At 49.7% G+C, this 21836-nt stretch overlaps 1 protein-coding gene across 2 annotated transcripts in view; it reads left to right on the top strand.

Moving 5' to 3' along the window:
• LOC147663825 (uncharacterized) overlaps positions 1–21836 on the top strand; it is a 227180-nt gene that overhangs the window by 48500 nt on the left and 156844 nt on the right. For both annotated transcript variants that reach the window (XM_086950187.1, XM_086950186.1), the window contains exon 2: positions 13868–13929. In XM_086950187.1, coding sequence (XP_086806313.1) covers positions 13868–13929 — 62 coding nt within the window. The remainder of the gene's footprint in view (positions 1–13867; positions 13930–21836) is intronic.

The following is a 21836-nucleotide window of genomic DNA, read 5'->3' as shown; positions in this document are numbered from 1 at the left end:
GGGTTGTAGAGGACCCCCTGCTACTGCCCCCTGTCTTCTACCTTGGACATGGCTGGTTTATTACTTTCATGGCTGTATCTGGGACGTGCCCCTCTATTGTTATGTTATGTTATGTTACAAGGTATTTGTAGGGCGCGCGGCTCCTCCGTAGAGTGTCCCGGCGCTGTCTTGATCCCTAGGCAGAGCCGAAGGAAGCGGAGCAGCAGACGTCTCTTCTACTGTTGGAAGAGCCAGGTTTTTAAGATTCACCCAAAGCTAAGGAGATCCCGTTCCTGTCCAAGGGAGAGTGGCGGCCCGTTCCATAGCTTCGCGGCTCTCACCTGAAAGGAGCGTGAGCGAAAGAACTTGGGCCCGATCGTCAGTTGCTCGGTCGACGACCGCAGGGTTCTGGACAGTTTATAGGGCTGAATTTCATTCTTGATGTAGGGGACCAGATGTTATGAAGGGCCTCAAAAGTCAGCACCAGGGCTTTGAAACGTACCCTTTTTTTCACTGAAAGCCAGTGCAGGGACTTTAAGTGAACGGTCATGTGTGACCTGGGTCCGACCGTAAGTATGGCCCTTGCCGCCGCATTTTGAACCCCCTGAAGGCGGCCAAGCAAATAATCTGGAAGACAAGTACAGCACGTTGACATAGTCCAGCATTGACGTAATCAAGGCTTGGACCACTGTTTTCCTATGTGAGATGGGAGCAGGGGAGGAAATTCCTCCTCATTTTTAGTACAACACAAGTGCCGGCCAGAGATTGGACCTGGGACTTCATGGACATATCGCAGTCCAGTTTCACCACTAGGTTTTGTACGCGGGGGACTGGCTTCCTGGAGGGGACACATTCTGTGGCCACTGCTGCCTCTGTTTAGGCACTCTGACGCGGTAGCACCTGTACTCTGGACGTCATTTCCGCCGTTAGTTTGCCCTAGTTGAAAGGACACATGGCCAGTAATGGTTTGGTCCAGTTTAGCTACGGATTGTGTTGGTTTGTGTTAAAGTAAGCCGAGTGTGAGCTTGATGATTGTCCTCGTAGTGTGTTGTGTGTGTGGTGTGTGTGCTGAAGAGTTGTGCTGTTTTTGTTGAGTTGCTCTCGGTTGCCTGGTGTCCTAACTGTGCAGAGCACTTTATTGACTAGCCAAGTAAGCGTTTGGCTGCCATGTTGCGTGGGTGTGCTGTGTTTACTCTCACGTTACCTTAGGGTTGTAAGATTGTGTTGGTGTGAAGTGCTGCTGAGTTCACCGCTCTTTACTTGGTGGTGTAGTGTGCGCTACAAAGCGCTACTGTTCTGCCTGCTTTGGTATGTTTGGGAAGGGCACGTTATCGGTGGGATTGGACAGGCGTTGTGTCCTGACTGCTGAAGGCTGGAAAGTGCTGTTGTCAGTGTGTTATGTTGCAGGATGTCATCTATACCTCCTTATGGGGTGGAATGCTGTGTACCATGGGGTGGGCGTTGTGTTTGATGGTGTGGCAGGGATGTGTGGTACGGTGTGTTGCAGTGTGTATGCTGTGTACCATGGGGTGGACGTTGTGGTCTGGTATCTTGTGTGTGATGGTGTTGCAGGGATGCGTGGTACGGTGTGTTGTAGTGTGTGTCTGTTGTGCTTTACAATGACAAGGGATGGGGTATAAGACATGGTGTAGTGCTGTGTGGTATATTACGCTGTGTGGTGTAGCTCATGCTATGTTATGGAATGGTATGGTGTTGTGTAGTGTGCTGTGGGATGATAGGTTTGGTGTTGTATCTGGTGTGATGTGCTGTTCAAGGCATGCATGCCATGGTACGTTGTGGTGTGCTATGTTATGCTCTGTATTGATTGTAATGTATGCTATGTTATGTGGTGGCTGGCGCTATGCAGTATTGGATGCTATGTAATGGATCTTACATTGTGTTATGTCGTGCCACCGGATGGTATGTATGATATTATATTGTATATTGTGGTGTTTATACTGTAAGTTCTGTGGGGTGTTATATTATTTCATGTCATTCATCCTGTATCATGGGATGGTGCCCGTGTGTTGTGTTATGTTATATATGTCCTTAATACTATGCCATGGATTGATGTTATATGGTTTGTTATGTTATATTTTGCCATTTATGCTATATCATGGGACGGCGCCAGTGTGCTTTGCATTATGTCATTTATACTGTAGCATGGTCTGGTTCTGTGTGATTTGTTATGTTATATTATGTAATTTATGCTACATCATAGGATTGTGCAGTGTCGCATGTTATGATATACTGTGTCGTTTATACTGTATCATGGGATGGTGCGGTGTCGTATGTTATGTTATACTGTGTCGTTAATACTATATCATGGGATGGTGCGGTGTCGTATGTTATGTTATACTGTGTCGTTTATACTATATCATGGGATGGTGCTGTGTTGTATGTTATGTTATACTGTGTTGTATATACTGTATCCTGGGATGGTGCGGTGTCGCATGTTCTGTTATACTGTGTTGTTTATACTGTATCCTGGGATGGTGCGGTATTGTATGTTGTGTTACACTGTGTCGTTTATACTGTATCCTGGGATGGTGCTGTGTCGCATGTTATGTTACACTGTGTCGTCTGTACTGTATCATGGGATGGTGCGGTGTCGTATGTTATGTTATACTGTGTCGTTTATACTGTATCCTGGGATGGTGCGGTGTTGTATGTTATGTTATACTGTGTTGTTTATACTGTATCCTGGGATGGTGCGGTATTGTATGTTATGTTATACTGTGTTGTTTATACTGTATCCTGGGATGGTGCGGTGACGTATGTTATGTTATACTGTGTCGTTTATACTATATCATGGGATGGTGCTGTGTCGTATGTTATGTTATACTGTGTTGTATATACTGTATCCTGGGATGGTGCGGTGTCGTATGTTATGTTATATTGTGTCGTTTATACAGTATCATGGGATGGTGCGGTGTCGTATGTTGTGTTATACTGTGTTATTTATACTATATCTTCTGATGGTGCGGTGTTATATGTTATGTTATACTGTGTCGTTTATCCTATATCCTGGGATGGTGCGGTGTCGTATGTTATGTTATACTGTGTCGTTTATCCTATATCCTGGGATGGTGCGGTGTCGTATGTTATGTTATACTGTTTCGTTTATACTATATCTTCTGATGGTGCAGTGTTATATGTTATGTCATTCTGTGACGCTTCTACTACATCTTGGGATCATGCTGGTTCGTATGTGCACAATGACAATTTGTGTTGCGTTATCTTGCATAGTGCTTTACTAGTGCATGGCTTGTAATGTATGGTTTGTCATGCTGTAGCGTGTTATATTGTGCTGTGGCACTGGATACTATGGTATTTATGGCATGGTATCCTATGTCCTATTGAGCTCTGACATGGGAGCACTGTTTGTTGTGGTGTAGTCAGGTGTATGCTATTCAGGGGTGTAATAACTTTATATTCTGCTGTGCCATGCATTGAGTCTATGTAATGTTATGCTGAGGCGTGACATGGCACATATGGTATGTTGTGCTGTGCCATAGGTGTCTGTTGTGGTATGCCGTGGTGTAGTGTGTTGTTTTGTGTCATGCTGTGCCCTAGCATGTATGATATGTTGTGCTGTGCAATGGTTGTATGTGATAGTATGGTGTGCTATAGTGGGTTGTTTTGTGCTGTGGTTTGCATTGGGTGGATAGTGTGTTGCAGTGTAGTATTGCATGTCTGCTGTGCCCATCCATGGAGTGTATGTTATGCTATGATATGTTGTGTTGTAGTGTGCTATTTTATACTGTGCTGTGTCTTGTCCTGGGGTGGATGGTATGTTGTGCTGTGCCATGATAGTTTGTTAAGGTGTGTTGTGGTGTATTTTTATTTTCAGCTGTAGTTTGCATTGGGTGGTTGGTGTGTTTCAGTGTAGCATTGTATGTTGTGCTATGCCCTGCCAAGGTGTGTATCAATCAATCATGGAATTATAAGCACGCTACTCATCCGTGTGGGTCTCATGGCGCTGGGGGAGATGGGGGAACCGCTCTGGTCGAAGAGCCAGGTCTTGGGGGTCTTCCTGAAGATGTGCAGGGTGGGGGCGCGTCTGATGTTGGTCGGCAGCTCGTTCCAGGTCTTGGCCGAGATGTAGGAGAAGGTTCTTCCACCCTTTCTTGCTCTGCGGATGCGCGGGGGTTCGGCGAGGGCGGCAGATCAGAGGTTCCTCTTGGGTACGTGGAAGGAGATTCTGTCATTGAGATATTGGGGTCCGGTGTTGTGGAGGCATTTGTGGGCGTGGGTGAGTATCTTGAAGGTTACTCTCTTCTCAACGGGGAGCTAGTGGAGGTTACGCAGGTGCTGGGTGATGTGTTCATGTCGACGAGTCTGGCTGCTGTGTTCTGTATGGTCTGGAGTGGATGCGGAGGGTGTTGAAGCAGGTGGAGGCGATGGTGTTGACCTGTTGGGTCATGGAGAGAGAGGAGTCGAGTACGATGCCACGGTTTCGGGCGTGGTCCGTTGGGAGGCTGCCGGGTGCAATGGACCACCAGGAGCTCTCCGAAGCAGAGGGGGAGTGTCCAAGGATGAGGACCACTGTCTTCTCTGAGTTGAGCTTCAGGCAGCTGTTTCTCATCCAGGATGTGACGTCCTTCATTCCTTCCTGGAAGTTGAGTCTGGTGGTGATGGGTGGGTCCTTGGTGAGGGAGAGGATGAGCTGGGTGTCGTCGGCGAGGGATACAGTGCTGAGTCCGTGCTGTCTGACGATGGTGGCGAGGGGGGGTGTATGTTATGGGTTGTTGTTTTGTAGTGTGGGGTTGGTGGTGTGTTGTTCTGTGCCATGGTGTGTCTTATGGTACGTTGCCCTGTAGTGTGGTATTTTATACTGTGCTGCGGCTTGGCATACAGTTGGTAGTATGTTGCAGTGCAGTATATTATGTTTTCTGTGCCCGCCCATTGAGTGCATGTTATGGTATGTTGTGTCATGGCTTGGCATGGGGTGGGTGGTACGTTGTGCTGTGCCCTGCCATGGAGTGTATGTCATGGTATGTTGTGTCATGGCTTGGCATGGGGTGGGTGGTGGGCTGTGCCCTGCCATGGAGTGTATGTTGTGGTATGTTGTGCCATGGCTTGGCATGGGGTGGGTGGTATGTTGCTGTGCCCTGCCATGGAGTGCATGCTGTGGTATGTTGTGCATTGGCTTGTCATGGGGCGGGTGGTGTGTTGTGCCATGTCATGGAGTGTATGTTATGGTATGTTTTGCCATGGCTTGGCATGGGGTGGGTGTGTTGTGCCATGCCATGAGCGCACGTTAGCCTGTGCTGCAGTGTGTGTACGTGTGCCCCCCTCCCCCTGGCCTCTCAGGAGCGTGTGTGGAGTGCAGTGGCCCCCTCACCTCCCTGAAGCCCCCACCCTCGGATGGGGGGGTCTCCTTGGCAACCCCCAGGCCCTCTCTGGCGCGCAGTGACGCTGGTGGCACAAAGGGCGCTGGGGGTGTCTCCTCCATTGAGGGGCTCGGCGGTAATGAACTGTGCTCGGAAGCCGGGGTTCAGGGGGGAGGCGGGGCTCGGGGCAGACTGTGGGCTCTGGGGCGGGTCATGTGGTGCTCGTGCGGCCCTCCTCGTTCTCCACTCACTAGCCCTGGCCACCTAAAGTGACAGTGTTTCCCGCCCCCAGTGCTTTCAGCGCCTAGACAGGGCAACGAAGCGCTAAAATGCAATTCCAGTGCCTGGGCGGGGAACAAAGTTCTCCTCCTTCAAAGACACTTCCAAAGTTCTGAAGGAAGACCCTCCATTATAGAGAATCCCTTTCTCCTTGACTATGGAAGTGCCTTCCCAGTGTGTTCTGCCATTCATTGCAGTATTATCCTTCTACCTGTGTTTGGTACTCTTTTGTAACTTGCACACGTCACTTTTCACTGTTTGCTACCTCTTACATTTTGTCTGCTTTCGATACTTGCACAAGTGCCACCATTGCCTACGTAACGTTTGTTCTTGTGTTTGAGTGTCTGCCATTGGGGGCCGCTGGGGGACTTGGACATAGCCCAGCAGGCTTGGGGGGACAGGGGGGCAATGGTAGAGCCTCTCTCAGGGTCAGGGACACGTGGTGGGGCCACTCGGGGCCCAGGCCCTGCCTGGGCCCCGAGTGGCCCCAACACGTGTCCCTGGCCCTGCCTGGGCCCCGAGTGGCCCCACCACGTGTCCCTGGCCCTGCCTGGGCCCCGAGTGGCCCCACCACGTGTCCCTGACCCTGAGAGAGGCTCTACCATTGCCCCCCTGTCCCCCCAAGCCTGCTGGGCTATGTCCAAGTCCCCCAGCGGCCCAGCACTTAGTGGGCCGCTGCCACGTTTAGGTTTGCCCCGGGCCCCTTGCAGCCCACTCTGGACATCGAGACTCTAAGGCGCCCCTTGCCTCAGGAAGGCCAGCTGGCCTGGGGGGTGCTACTGACTAACATCAAAGTGATACGGAGACCTCTTAAGTGTTGCCCTGCTGATAAGGGCCTGTGTGTGTTGTGTACCTTGCCTCATGTCAGTCTATGCTGGTTAGAGTGAGTTCTATTGCTAGTCCTATGTCCTGGTGATTATGTGTTCTAGTCCTAGTCCGAGGAAGCTCCCAGTTGTTAGATGTTCTACAATACCAATACCGTCATGTGCCCCTTTCTGGCAGTGGCCCCTTGGCCCTGCCCTGTACCTTTGTCCTGGTGACCCCTGCCGTGCCTCGAGCACCTTGTAAAGTGTATGTTCCTATGTGTCCTTCTTAATATAAAGACTATTTTCATATATACTTTGCGTGGAGTTCCTTTTGTGGGAGGCCTGGGATGTTGCTGTTGGTGGGTGCGTGCGCAAATGCTTTACACATGTCCTCTGAGATAGGCCTGACTGCCCGCGCCGCGTTACCTAGAGGGCGAGCAGGGGTCGACTTTACATAGGAGTGGTGGTCTCTGACTGGCTGTGGCGCAAGCCCTGGCCGGCCGGGGGTCCCACTCTACCTCAAGGTTGCCTCCACTCATGATCTCTCCATCCTAAAATCTACTCTTGACTCCATTCAAAACTGGATGTCATCTCATCAATTAATTTTGAATCCCTCCAAAACTGAATTCCTCCTCTTCTCCTCCTCACTCTCTCCTCCCCCGGTTCAATCATGGATGGATCAGATGAATCTACTCAACAACAAACCCATCATTGTCGACAGCGCTAAATCTCTTGGTGTCATTCTAGACAAAAAACTCAATCTAACTCCCCACATCAATTCTATTGCAAAATCTGCTCGCTACCAACTGCGCCTTCTTTGGGGAATCCGTCGCTTCTTCCCGGAGCAGGACCTTATAACCCTGGTGCAATCGCTGGTCCTCTCCAGACTAGACTACTGCAATTCTCTTCTTACTGGCCTCCCCAAATCTCACCTGTCCCCACTTAAGTCTGTCTTCCATTCAGCAGCTCGTTTCATCTATGGGGCCAAAAGAAGCGATCACATCACACCGTTGCTATCCACCCTCCGCTGGCTTCCCTTCGAGGCTAGAGCTATCTACAAGACCGCTTGTATCACCCACAAAGCCTTGCACTCCTCCTCTCCCCGTTACCTGGTGAATAAACTGAAACTCTCTGGAGGCTCTAGACCTTCACGCAATGCAGAGAATCTACTGCTTGAACCTCCCACTTTCAAGAAGGAAAGAACAATGGCCCAATCCTTTTCAGGCAACGCAGTGAGAATCTGGAACTCGTTTCCGCCTGAGCTCCGGACCACCGCCTCCTCCCAGGCCTTCAAAAGGGACCTCAAAGTTCTCCTCCTCCAGAGACACCTCCAAAAGTAATTCACGTCCTCTTGCTATTCGGAGGAAGACTTCCCACTACTGATATTTACTACTTTCCATGTCCATGGGAGTGCCTTCCCAGTGTTTTCCTGTGGTGGGAGTGTCTGCCTTTTTGCAGTATTCTCCATGTACTTGTGTTCGGTGCCATTTTGTAACATGCACACAACACTTTGCCCTTGTAACACACGGTTGCTACCTCTCACATGTTTTTACCTTTGATACTTGCACGAGTGCCACCTTGCCTACGTAACGCCTGTTCTTGTGCCTAGCACTTATTGCAGTATCATACCTCAAATTATACTCTGTTTTCTCTTTTAACTGCACACTTGTCACTTTTCCTCTTGTGCACTTTTGACTACCTCATGTATTTTTTGTTGTTCACAATTTTTACTACCTCAAGTATTTTGTTTGCTCACAATTGTCACTATTACCTTTACTACCTCATGTATTCTTGGTTGCTCACAATTTTTACTACCTCAAGTATTTTGTGTGCTCACAATTGTCACTATTACCTTTACTACCTCATGTATTTTCGGTTGCTCACAATTTTTACTACCTCATGTTTTTGTTTGCTCACAATTGTCACTATTACCTTATGTAAGTAACGTATGTTTTAGTAATCTGCTCTTCTGTAATGTTTCTCATTATGCTTCATTTCTGTTCCTAATGTGAAGCGCTCTGACGCCTTCGGGTAAAGTCCGCGCTATATAAAAATGCATAAATAAAAATAAAATAAATAAATAATTGCAGTAAAGTCCGCGCTGCTATATAAAAACGCATAAATAAATAGATAAAGTCGGAACATTAACCTAATGCCAGTCTATAGGGCTGTAAAGCATGCTTATAGGGCGGTGGGGGGTCATGGGGGTTGTTCTAGTGGCATTTGGTGCATTGTAGGGCACAGGGATTGGCTGAAGGAGTCCTACGTGGGGGGCGGTGCTGTACACACCCCCGAGAGTCCGAGGAAACCCCGGCACCCCCTCCTGTCCGGAACATGTAGACACACAAAGTAATGTGGTGATGTGACTCTTGACACACTCCACACCCATGTGTGCAGGGAATGCCAGCCTGCTGGCATCAATACAGATATTTAAGGGGTGTCCTCACCCATAACTTGACCCTTGTCGACCCCCCGCACTGGAGTAAGATGGTTCACCCCAGTGGACTCAACCAAACACTGGGAGTTCTTCAATATTATTTTCAGGACAATAGCAATGGGCCTGGTGATTAATTAAAATGCCAAGACTATCTCTTTATTTGGGGGTACCCTTGATATAAATTAAAAACTCGTTTAGTTTGTGGAATTGCGGGGTGCCTCTGAGCCTCAGAGTGTGGGGGGGGCTCCCCTGTGGTCGCACACTGGTCAGGACGCGGACCCCCACTGTTAACAACAGGTGTAAGAGCGTTATGCCTCATTCTTCTGCAGGACTCGTAACCACAGGCGAGGCAGGGAGCCGGTGCCCTGGCGAAGTCCCTTCACCAACCTTTTGGCATTACAATCGGTCAAAACCTGCTGCCAACTCTGCGTTTGGGTGAAACATCCATTTCACGAATGCTCATTATTTCGGTTTTTGGCTGAGTCCGTTGGCGCATACCATCTTACTACAGTGTGGGGGTCGCCGAGGATGAAGCATGCCACGAGAAGTTGCTCGGCCACAACATCAGGCCATGGGGCCACCAAAACATCCCACACTGGCCTGTTGGGCCCACCCTTCTGGCAACGCTCTCTTGGCGGGAAGGCCAGTTCGAGCCAGTGGGCTGTGGTCACAGCCTTGCACCGCGAGGCTCTAGGCCAGGGGTCCTGGGCACCTACTTTGTGCCCAGACACGTGCCTTGAGTGTTCTTGAGGGATTTGTTTAGTCAATGGGAGCCTCTTATAGCGCCGCGTGTTAGCATAGCGTTACTTCTGAGCTCCTCGAGGGAGTGCTGCGGAGTGGTGGTACAAGGCAGGGGAGGGGTAGGGTGAGGGGTGGCAAACACCAGCATACGGCCGAAGGGAGTTAAGTAAATAAATAAATAAATGAATTACATTGTGCGCTCTGCATCACCATTTGGCGATCCACTACCATCTCTATGTGGATGACACTCAAATCTACCTCAAGGTGTCTTCCGCCCATGATCTCTCTCTACTCAACTCTACTCTCAACTCTATTCACAACTAGATGTTCGTTCACCAACTCATTCTCAATTCCTCCAAAACTGAATTCCTCCTCCTTTCTACCTCTCTCTCACGTCCTCCCGTTCAATCCTGGATGTATCAGTTGAATTTACTCAACAACTAGCCCATCATTGTCGACAGCACTAAATCCCTAGGTGTCATACTTGACAAAAGACTTAACCTAATCTCCCACATCAACTCCATTGCCAAGAACGCTGTGCTGCGCCTTCTGTGGGGGATTCGTTGGTTCTTCCCGGAGAAAGACCTAAAAACCTTGGTACAATCGCTGGTCCTCTCCAGACTGGACTACTGTAATTCTCTTCTCACTGGCATCCCCAAATCCCACCTCTCCCCCCTCAAATCCATCCTCCATTCAGCAGCTTGCTTTATTTCAGGGTCAAAACAAAGCGAGCACATTACTCCTATTCTATCCTGTCCTCCCTCCGCTGGCTTCCCCCCGAGGCAAGATCTATCTACAAAACGTCCTGCATCACCCACAAAGCCTTGCACACTTCCTCCCCTCGCTATCTGGCGAATAAACTGAAATTATCTGGAGGCTCAAGACCTTCTCGCAATGCGGAAACATTTCTGCTTGAACCTCCCCCCGAAAGATCGATGGCGCAATCCTTCGCAGGTAATGCAGTAAGAATCTGGAATCTGGGACTCGCTTCCTCCTTCGCTCCGTGCCACCACCTCCATCCGGATCTTCAAATCCGACCTCAAATCTCTTCTCTTCCAAAGACACTCTCCCAACTAATACCCTCATTCTCAGACCCCTCTAGGAGGCTCGCTCTTCATTGTAAATTTGTAAAAAAATTATTCTGTATATTCCTCACCCTTGCTTGCTGTGTTGATATTGTGTTTGTGTACCTTACCTTTTTAGTCTCTTGTTTAGCTTTGTAATGTTCTATTGTGTAACACTTTTCTCATGTAATGAATTGTACAGCACTCTGACACCTTTGGGTAATGTCCGTGCTATATAAAAACGCATAAAATAAATAAAAACATCAGCCCATGTGTCCACCAAAACATCTCACACTGGCCTGTTGGGCCCACCCTCCTGGCAACGCTCTCTTGGCGGGAAGGCCAGTTCGAGCCAGTGGGCTGTGGTCACAGCCTTGCACCGCGAGGCTCTAGGCCAGGGGTCCTATGCACCTCCTTTGTGCCCAGACACGTGCCTTGCGTGTTCTTGAGGGATTTGTTTAGTCAATGTGAGACTCTTATAGCGCCGTGTGTTAGCATAGCGTTACTTCAGGGTGGCTCGTGAACCTCTTATAGCGCCTCGTGTTAGCATAGTGTTACTTCAGGGTGGCTCGTGAACCTCTTACAGCGCCTCGTGTTAGCATAGTGTTACTTCAGGGTGGCTCGTGAACCTCTTATAGCGCCTCGTGTTAGCATAGCGTTACTTCAGGGTGGCTCGTGAACCTCTTACAGCGCCTCGTGTTAGCATAGTGTTACTTCAGGGTGGCTCGTGAACCTCTTACAGCGCCTCGTGTTAGCATAGTGTTACTCCAGGGTGGCTCGTGAACCTCTTATAGCGCCTCGTGTTAGCATAGCGTTACTTCTGGGTGTCATATATAGGTACGAAGTCAACCAGTCAGGAAGCATCGATGGGAGGGGCTTGTAGAAAATTTGGGCCAAAAGTTGAGGGCAATGATAGACTGTGAACGTACCTTTGAAGGTTTTTTAACCCACAGGAAAACCTTGGAAAATTGTATGTCAACTGTCGTATTTCAAGTAACAAAATCAGAAAACGGGGGGAGGTAGAGGGATATGCTAGGTCCACCCTCCTGTTGCAATAGTAATCCTACAAAATCCGAGATGTTGGATAAGGAACCTAGCAGAAAAAGGAAAGGGATTTTCGCTCAGTCTGAGTCTGAAAATCTGTGAGGAAGGAAAAATGTCCTTTCTTGAGTCCCCTCACTCACCAGGGTTTCCCCACGGTGACATGCTTCACCATAGGGGCCATCTCAACCCGCTGTGGATTGAGGCGTGCTACGACTTACGATGTTACGTAGGAGCACTATATAGTTAGGAACTATGTGTAGTGCAGTGGTGTTTTGGAGTGGAGTGAGTTAAAAGTATCTAACTAGTGAGCGAAATAACTTTATTCTGGCTCCTAGTCGGTATGTTAAAAACGGGGTGGGTTTCTAGGGGGCCTAGCTATAACGAGTTAGGGGTCCCTAGTAAACGTCCACATGTTTCGAGCCTCCCCAAAGCTCTTCTTCAGGACAAACACAGGGTCCAGCCCTGTGTGTTCCACTCCAAATGTGACCTAAAGTGAGGTAAAGCGAAATCAAGAAATTATGCTGCAACTGATAAGCAAGCGTTAATAATACATACAATAAACATTAGTCACCTAGTATCTGCGAAATAGAAATAAGAACAGTGTTATCAGTGACAGCCCCCCAAATGGGGTAGGTAAGTATAAAACGCAAACACAAGTCGCTCCTCCTTGGTGTTTGCCAAAATGCAGCATTCTCGTGTTTCCCATGCTAGCTTTAAAGAAAAAACAGACCGCTTTCTATTAATAAAAAACATAACGCTGCGGTTCCAGTGCGTGGTATTAAAACCATGTATACCTCTTGACAGTACAAAAGACAAGACAAACAATATATAAAAGAAAATGATAAAACACAGAGATTGACATACTCATTACGAAGCAAAATTGTGCTTCATGGTCTTGAGGGTGTTCGCACTCGAACTCTGAAACGGAGGAAAAAGAGTGGTTCATTGTAGGGGTGGGCGGAATTTGTGTAATCGGGTTACGCAAATCTCTGCGAAACAGTAAAAAATCTCCGCGAACACGCAGAAATTCCGCGAACAAGCGGAATTGCTTGTTCGTGATGTTTTTTTCCTGTTCGGAATCCCTGTTAGTGTGCTCGGGGTGAAATATCTCGCAAACACGCATTTTGAGAACGCGAACAAGCAAAAAATGTCGCGAAGTCGCAGAACGCAGAATTTTGGGCAATTTCGCGTTCCCCGCTGAACGCAAAATTGCCCAAATTCCGCAAATTCCACGAGCAAAGCAGAATTTACCGCTCAGGCCTAGTTAATTGCCCTTTTCCTTCGAGAAACTCCGTAATGCTTAGGGGAGAAAAACGGGGATTGCTGTGGATGGTACTGCAGTCCGCCCAGTTTTTGATCGTCTCCTGAAAAGAAACGTGACTTACTTGTTAAATTCTCCTCTCAGGCAAAATATATGTAGGAATTGTTTCCGCTCAGTCATGCTGTGAAGACTAGAGTGGAAACCTTCACAAGATGGCCGCCAGTAAATGGCTAATGTAAATGGCCCTCTTAGTGGTAGGAACAATTATTGGTGACTAATGCCCGTTCAATGTAATTTGAGAAAATATACAAAAACTAAATTAAAATTAAAATAAAATAAAAATAGGTTCTACTGTCAGCTTAGAAAGACCGATTCTGTAGCATAGAAGATGGCTGTAGTACCACCTACTAACTCACGATTCTCTCTGTGACCGGAATGTGAGATCCCGACCCACAACTCTGTCACGGAGACTCTATCACAGCGGTCGTTCTGGAGACCATAATAGTGTGTGTGCTCTTGGGAGGATGCAAATGTGGTCAATTTATAGGGGTCATACATATCTATATGAATGACGCAGATAGCATTGTCCATGTCAAAAAAACAATGTCTACGCTGGTCCTTTGAAAAAATGAAATTGTTGAACATTCATATCCATAAAAAAATGTGGAAGGAAATTATAAAGAAAATGACGGTCTTTTACTCTTTTTGATATAAATGATGAAATAATAATTTTACATTTTATGTATAAAAAAATTAATATTACTTATTGTGGATAGCCCATAGAGCCATTGTTAGCCTACATAAAAGTGATATAGGTCTAGTGGGAGGTTTTTGCATTGATTTCTGATTGCTGGCACACTACCAGCAGGAGGTCCGTGGCACCTCCACCCTCTCACCCTTGTCCTGTTCTCTCCTCACAGGTCTCCCTGCTGGACCCCAAGCGCTGTATGAACATCGGCATATTCCTCAAGCAGTTTAAGAGGTAAAGTATAGCGCTACACACAGAATGTGAACAAATGCAAACATCCCTGCATCATCATGTGTTAGAGCTTGCTCCCGAGGGCTCTACTGGTGGTTAATGGCCCTTATCCGCAGTTATAGGCCTGAGCTGCAGGCGAAGTCATATAACAAGGGAGAGGGCCTTTAAAACCCAGTATAGCCTGAGGCAAAAGGGCTATAAAACATAATCAGGGTAGAACGGAGAAACAGGAAGACAAACCTTGGAATGTTGGCTCCGCAGGCCTTTATCAGCCATTATTATCCCCTGAGCCACATGATTGTATTCATTTGAGTTCCCAGCAGTCTTGTGTTCTAATATAGCCTTATAGCCCGCTGTAGCGGACTGTACCAGCCATTAAAGGCCCGCTCCAGCATCGAAGGCCCGAGCCACAGGTGAGGTCGCATAACGAGGGATAGGGCCTTTAACAACCTGTATAGCCTGAGGCAAAAGGGCTATAACACATAAGGTAGAATGTTGTAAATGAAAAACAGAGAAACAGGAAGACACACCTTAGAATGTTGGCTCCGCAGGCCTTTATCAGCCATTATTAGCCCTAAGCCACAACATTGCATTCAGCCGAGTTCTCCTCATTCCACTGCTCTAATTATTGTTACCCAATTAAATGGTACTCATTTCATTGATCCCAGAAGGATGAAAAGCTGGATGGACTTGCAGAGGTGCTAACCTGTGGTCAAGAAGTGAAACGCAGATTTCTGGAGTCGATGCATTCGTTTTCGAGACCCACCGTCTTCCCTCTCCCCTGACATTGGCCTTTAGGTGCTAGTAGAATTGATTGCGAGCAGTGGGCGGGATCTGAGGGGCGCGACGTGCCCATACCCATGCCCATACCTTTTTTAACTTAAGTAAAACAGTCCTCCTACGTTTTACGAAAAGACACACGTCCTTGGATGGTTAAAGCTTCAGCTGCAGTGTGAGTCAAGGAGTCTTCTGGGCCGTGAAACCGAGAGAGGGGCAGACAGCTAAACAAACCTTCCTGCCAGGGTGCCTGCTGCTTCAAATGTAGAAATATAAATGTGTGCAAAGGGTCAATCTGAAAATCTAAAGGTGCTTGGAAGCCGGTATTGGCTTTAATTGATCAAATCACTTGATGATAGTAGTATTCTTTTGAGTGGTATTGAGTGGTATTGCAAAGGAACCCGCTGAGCTGTGAAGTGTCTGATTTTTAAGGGGAGTTATAAAAATAGTTGCACTTCATACAGTCTGGGTATTACTAAAATCAATATGTTGGAAGGTCGTTTTTTATCTTAAAACATCTTAGCAGATTTTGTAGCAGCATAGCTTATACTATGTGTAATGCAGGTATCAAATAATGACTTACTTGTTCACAGTGCTTTCTCTCCCAGACTGGGACCTCGTAGCACTAAACACACACGTCACTATTCTCCACTTCACCAATCTGGATTCGGTTCTGTAGCTCTCTGGTTACTGACACAGACCTCTGTAGTGCACTAACTAATTGGGGTTTCTTAATACATTACCGTGCACTTCCCTCTGGTAAAGTTAAGTTGGATTTATTTCTCATTTAAGTTCTTTGCTTTTTTATTTGACGTTACCTTTGAGGCCCAAGCTAAATAGGACCCAACAAATCATCATTCTGGCCGTAAGTCTGTCCCGGTTCAACTACTGCAGTATCCTGTACGTGGGAACCAATAGGTCAGTGTTTAGAAGAGTCCAGCGGGCCCAAAAAGCTGCGGCCAGGCTGCTATTTCCCCTGCCCAAATCGTTCTCTGTCTCTGGTCCTCGTCATAAACTGCATTGGCTCCCAGTGGAGAAGTGCGTACACTTTAAGACCGTGAGTGTCGCTCATAAGATCTTGTACTCACATGGGATCCCATCGGGTCTAATCGTATACTCCGTTATCGACCCTACGCTTCTTATGTTCAGGGATCTTAATTCAGCCACCGTCCCTCGAGCAGGAGGAGGTTCTTTTTGTGCAAGGCCCAGCTCTCCGGAACGCGTTACCCCTTTCCATCAGGAACTGTTGCAGGGATTCTGCTTATGCACAGAACTATGCGCAGGAAACCAGGACCTCAGTGAATTGTGGTGGACCAAAAAACTCACCTCAGAACCCAGAACCCCTAACCGACTAGCATCAGTGTCACATTAGCTCTCCGTCCTAGAGCGAAGCTACCAATGATTAGACAACCCAGGACAAGCGACTTAGGTTACTCTCAGGAATGGTGGGAATCAAGAACACTCTTTCGTTTTCATTCTCATACCAGTCCACACATGAGTAAATAGAGACACGGAAAAGTTTAAAATGTTTATTTTAACTACGTGCTCTAAGATGCAGTATTTTGGCTAACATAAGCAGGCATATGATTAAAAATTAAACAGTCAGCATTGATACAATTCCATAAAGCACAAAGGGAGAAATCATGTTACAATGACAGTGGAAACAGGTCGGATAGCGCCTTGTGAACCACCCTACCCTACTAGGGACTAGGTTTTATAATAATAGAAGGTCTCTTAGGCTTAAATGGGGAACCCCATACCTCCAAGATCAGCTGAGGTGAATCAGATCTCAGGATCCGCACAGCTCTCTGGAAAGGTTTTTTCTCCAAGTGCCTGAATCATGCATGCAGTGTAATATTAAAGCACTAGGATTTCAGTTGAGTGCAGCTGTGTGCGTGTTATGTCTAGAGCGTGTGCCGATCAACCTGAATGACAGAATACATTGTTATTCTGACCTTGAAGACTTCTGCACGCAGTGTGCAGTCTAAGGTCGCGGTGTAAGTCGAGGGATGTGAAAAACAGGCCGTTCTCATGTGAAGAAATTCAAGCAGTTTAACTTACAACAACAGGTACATGAAGTGTTGTGTGCAAAGCTGCAAAGTGGCAAAATGGCGTTTAAACTTCCAATAAGCTCATGCTAACATAGAAATGCGTGCAAGCAAGTCTCTGTCTTCACTACAGAACACTGAGAACCCGCTGCAGCTCAGGACATCCCTGAAGCCCTGGCTCCTTTCCATCTGGCATTCCTTCTTCTCTGTCCCCTCTGTCTGCCGGTAAATATTGTGCAACTACCCCCTGTCTAGTGCTGGGAAGCTCTGCTGTTGGAGCAGCTATGAGCTTTAAAAACTCTATAGCATAACACTTTACAGTGCCCAGATGCCCGCAGCGTCCTCCCACTGCCTGCCCAGGGGTTGCTTGGGTACGAAGGGGAGAGCTGGCCTGGCTGTGTGCAGCGATAAGACTTCCTTTCTGGCTCAGCAAGGCTGGGAGTCTGGGTCCCTGCCCAAGATCGCAGGAAGTGGAGCCTCAGAGGGCCTTGCATTATGATATCGTCAGTGTACAAGGCGACCTTAACCTGCCAACCCTGCTGTCCTGCCCGAATGCTCACTCATGCCAAGGGACAGCAGTGGACCTTGCTGGTGGTGTGCATGGAGCCTGCAGACTGCCTGCTAAGGGCAAAGATTGCTGGATCAAGAACTGAAATCAACATTCGAGCATGACACTTTTCACCAAATACCAGTACATGGTTCATGCAACAGAGATCCGCAGTCAGGGTGAAGAAGCGCACTGTGCACGTGGGAGCACTGGCAGGGTTGGCTTCTCCTGCACAAAATGACCCCATTGGGCAGCCACGGTCAGAACCAGCAGCTGCTGGACCCCATTAGCCAGCCACAGTTAGATCCAGCGGCCACCTGCCCCCCATTGGCCAGCCACAGTTAGATCCAGCAGCTGCCTGCCCTCATTGGCCAGCCACAGTTAGATCCAGCAGCTGCCTGCCCCCATTGACCAGCCTCAGTTAGATCCAGCAGCTGCCTGCCTCCATTGCCCAGCCACAGTTAGATCCAGCAGCTGCCCGCCTCCATTGACCAGCCACGGTTAGATCCAGCAGCTGCCTGCCCCCATTGGCCAGCCACAGTTAGATCCAGCAGCTGCCTACTCCTATTGGCCAGCCACAGTTAGATCCAGCAGCTGCCTGCCCCATTGGCCAGCCACAGTTAGATCCAGCAGCTGCCTGCCCCCATTGGCCAGCCACAGTTAGATCCAGCAGCTGCCTGCCCCCATTGGCCAGCCACAGTTAGATCCAGCAGCTGCCTACTCCCATTGGCCAGCCACAGTTAGATCCAGCAGCTGCCCGCCCCCATTGACCAGCCACGGTTAGATCCAGCAGCTGCCTACTCCTATTGGCCAGCCACAGTTAGATCCAGCAGCTGCCTGCCCCATTGGCCAGCCACAGTTAGATCCAGCAGCTGCCTGCCCCATTGGGCAGCCACAGTTAGATCCAGCAGCTTCCTGCCCCCATTGGGCAAGCACAGTTAGATCCAGCAGCTGCCTGCCCCCATTGGCCAGCCACAGTTAGATCCAGCGGCTGCCTGCCTCCATTGGCCAGCCACAGTTAGATCCAGCAGCTGCCCGCCCCCATTGACCTGCCACGGTTAGATCCAGCATCTGCCTACTCCTATTGGCCAGCCACAGTTAGATCCAGCAGCTGCCTGCCTCCATTGGCCAGCCACAGTTAGATCCAGCAGCTGCCTGCCCCCATTCACCAGCCACAGTTAGATCCAGCAGCTGCCTGCCCCCATTGGCCAGCCACAGTTAGATCCAGCAGCTGCCTGCCCCCATTGAGCAGCCACAGTTAGATCCAGCAGCTGCCTGCCCCATTGGGCAGCCACAGTTAGATCCAGCAGCTTCCTGCCCCCATTGGTCAAGCACAGTTAGATCCAGCAGCTGCCTGCCCCATTGGCCAGCCACAGTTAGATCCAGCAGCTGCCTGACCTCATTAGCCAGCCACAGTTAGACCCAGCAGCTGCCTGACCCCATTGACCAGCCACAGTTTGATCCAGCAGCTGCCTGCTCCCATTGACCAGCCACAGTTTGATCCAGCAGCTTCCTGACCCCCTTGGGCCACCATATTGCGATCCAGCAGCTGCCTGCCCCCATTGGCCAGCCACAGTTAGATCCAGCAGCTGCCTGCCCCCATTGGGCAAGCACAGTTAGATCCAGCAGCTGCCTGCCCCCATTGGCCAGCCACAGTTAGATCCAGCGGCTGCCTGCCTCCATTGGCCAGCCACAGTTAGATCCAGCAGCTGCCCGCCCCCATTGACCAGCCACGGTTAGATCCAGCATCTGCCTACTCCTATTGGCCAGCCACAGTTAGATCCAGCAGCTGCCTGCCTCCATTGGCCAGCCACAGTTAGATCCAGCAGCTGCCTGCCCCCATTCACCAGCCACAGTTAGATCCAGCAGCTGCCTGCCCCCATTGGCCAGCCACAGTTAGATCCAGCAGCTGCCTGCCCCCATTGAGCAGCCACAGTTAGATCCAGCAGCTGCCTGCCCCATTGGGCAGCCACAGTTAGATCCAGCAGCTTCCTGCCCCCATTGGTCAAGCACAGTTAGATCCAGCAGCTGCCTGCCCCATTGGCCAGCCACAGTTAGATCCAGCAGCTGCCTGACCTCATTAGCCAGCCACAGTTAGACCCAGCAGCTGCCTGACCCCATTGACCAGCCACAGTTTGATCCAGCAGCTTCCTGACCCCCTTGGGCCACCATATTGCGATCCAGCAGCTGCCTGCCCCCATTGCCCAGCCACAGTTAGATCCAGCAGCTGCCTGACCCCATTGGGCAGCCACAGTTAGATCCAGCAGCTGCCTGACCCCCTTGGGCCACCATATTTCGAACCAGCAGCTGCCTGCCCCCATCGGCCAGCCACAGTTAGATCTAGCAGCTGCCTGACCCCATTGGGCAGCCACAGTTAGATTCAGCAGCTGCCTGACCCCATTGGGCAGCCACAGTTAGATCCAGCAGCTGCCTGCCCCCATTGGCCAGCCACAGTTAGATCCAGCCGCTGCCTGACCCCCTTGGGCCACCATATTTCTATCCAGCCGCTGCCTGACCCCATTGGCCAGCCACAGTTAGATACAGCAGCTGCCTGCCCCCATTGGCCAGCCACAGTTAGATCCAGCAGCTGCCTGCCCCCATTGGCCAGTCACATTTAGATCCAGCAGCTGCCTGACCCCCTTGGTCCACCATATTTCGATCCAGCAGCTGCCTGGCCCGGATCTGCTTGTCTTGGTGTGCACGAGCCAGTGGTGTACAATGGCTGCCGTCCTCTAGGTCTATTGGTGCACACGAGCCAATAACACATGATGGCTGCTGGGACCTGGTTCTCCTGGTGCGCGCCAGTCAGTAACTTGCAATGACTGTCATGATGTCAACAAGGTGCAGCCAATAGTCTGAGAGGGCTGCCAGGGTCTAGTTCTCTTCGAGTTTGGGGTCAGACAGCTCTCACTACCTGTTCTGGACGTGGAGCCTCCTTACCTCTCTCAGAGGCTCTCCTCTTTGGGACTCTCTACCTCTCTCAGAGCCTCTGACCCTCTCTCAGAGCCTCTCTGCCTCTCCAATGGACTCTCTACCCCTCTCTCTGAGCCTCTCTACCTCCCCAAGAGCCTCTCTGCCTCTCCAATAGACTCTCTACCCCTCTCTCTGAGCCTCTCTACCTCCCCTAAGAGCCTCTCTGCCTCTCTCAGAGCCTCTCTTCCTCCCTAAGAAACTCTCTACCTCTTTCAGAGCATCTCTGCCTCTCCCAGAAACTGTCTACATCTCTCAGAGCCTCTGTACGTCTCCAAGAGCCTTTCCACTTCTCTAAGCCTCTCTGCCTCTCTAAGAGACTCTCTGCCCATCTCAGAGCCTCTATACCTCTCCAAGAGACTCTACACCTCTCTCACAGCCTCTCTACCGCTCCAGAAGCCTCTCTACCTCTCCAAGAGATGCTCTACCTCTCTCGCAGTCTCTCTACCTCCCCAAGCGACTCTCTACCTCTCTCAGAGCCTCTCTGCCTCAATAGGAAACTCTCTGCCTCTCTCTCAAAGCCTCTCTACCTCTCTCAGAGCCTCCCTTCTTCTCAAAGAGACTCTCTACCCCTCTCTGCCCCCTAAGAGACTCTCCACCCCTCTATCATAGCCTATCTGCCTCTCCAAGAGACTCTCTACCTCTCCGAGAGACTCTCTACCTCTCTCACAGCTTCTCTACCTCTCTCACAGCTTCTCTACCTCTCTCACAGCCTCTTTGCCTCTCCAAGAGACTCTCGACCTCTCTCACAGTCTCTCTACCTCTCTGAGAGACTCTCTACCTCTCTCACAGCCTCTCTACCTCTCCGAGAGACTCTCTACCTCTCTCACAGCCTCTCTACCTCTCCAAGAGCCTCTCTACCTCTCTCACAGTCTCTCTACCTCTCTCACAGCCTCTCTACCGCTCCAGAAGCCTCTCTACCTCTCCAAGAGATGCTCTACCTCTCTCGCAGTCTCTCTACCTCCCCAAGCGACTCTCTACCTCTCTCAGAGCCTCTCTGCCTCAATAGGAAACTCTCTGCCTCTCTCTCACAGCTTCTCTACCTCTCTCACAGCTTCTTTGCCTCTCCAAGAGACTCTCGACCTCTCTCACAGCCTCTCTACCTCTCCAAGAGACTCTCGACCTCTCTCACAGTCTCTCTACCTCTCCAAGAGACTCTCGACCTCTCTCATAGCCTCTCTACCTCTCCAAGAGACTCTCGACCTCTCTCACAGCCTCTCTACCTCTCCAAGACATGTTCTACCTCTCTTGCCGCAGTCTCTCTACCTCCCCAAGCGACTCTCTACCTCTCTCAGAGCCTCTCTGCCTCAATAGGAAACTCTCTGCCTCTCTCTCACAGCTTCTCTACCTCTCTCACAGCTTCTTTGCCTCTCCAAGAGACTCTCGACCTCTCTCACAGCCTCTCTACCTCTCCAAGAGACTCTCGACCTCTCTCACAGTCTCTCTACCTCTCCAAGAGACTCTCGACCTCTCTCATAGCCTCTCTACCTCTCCAAGAGACTCTCGACCTCTCTCACAGCCTCTCTACCTCTCCAAGACATGTTCTACCTCTCTCACAGCCTCGCTAC

This window comes from Lissotriton vulgaris, unplaced genomic scaffold, assembly GCF_964263255.1.
Source record: "Lissotriton vulgaris unplaced genomic scaffold, aLisVul1.2 SCAFFOLD_220, whole genome shotgun sequence".
Classification (NCBI taxonomy): domain Eukaryota; kingdom Metazoa; phylum Chordata; class Amphibia; order Caudata; family Salamandridae; genus Lissotriton; species Lissotriton vulgaris.
This window is presented reverse-complemented; position numbering and strand designations above follow the sequence as displayed.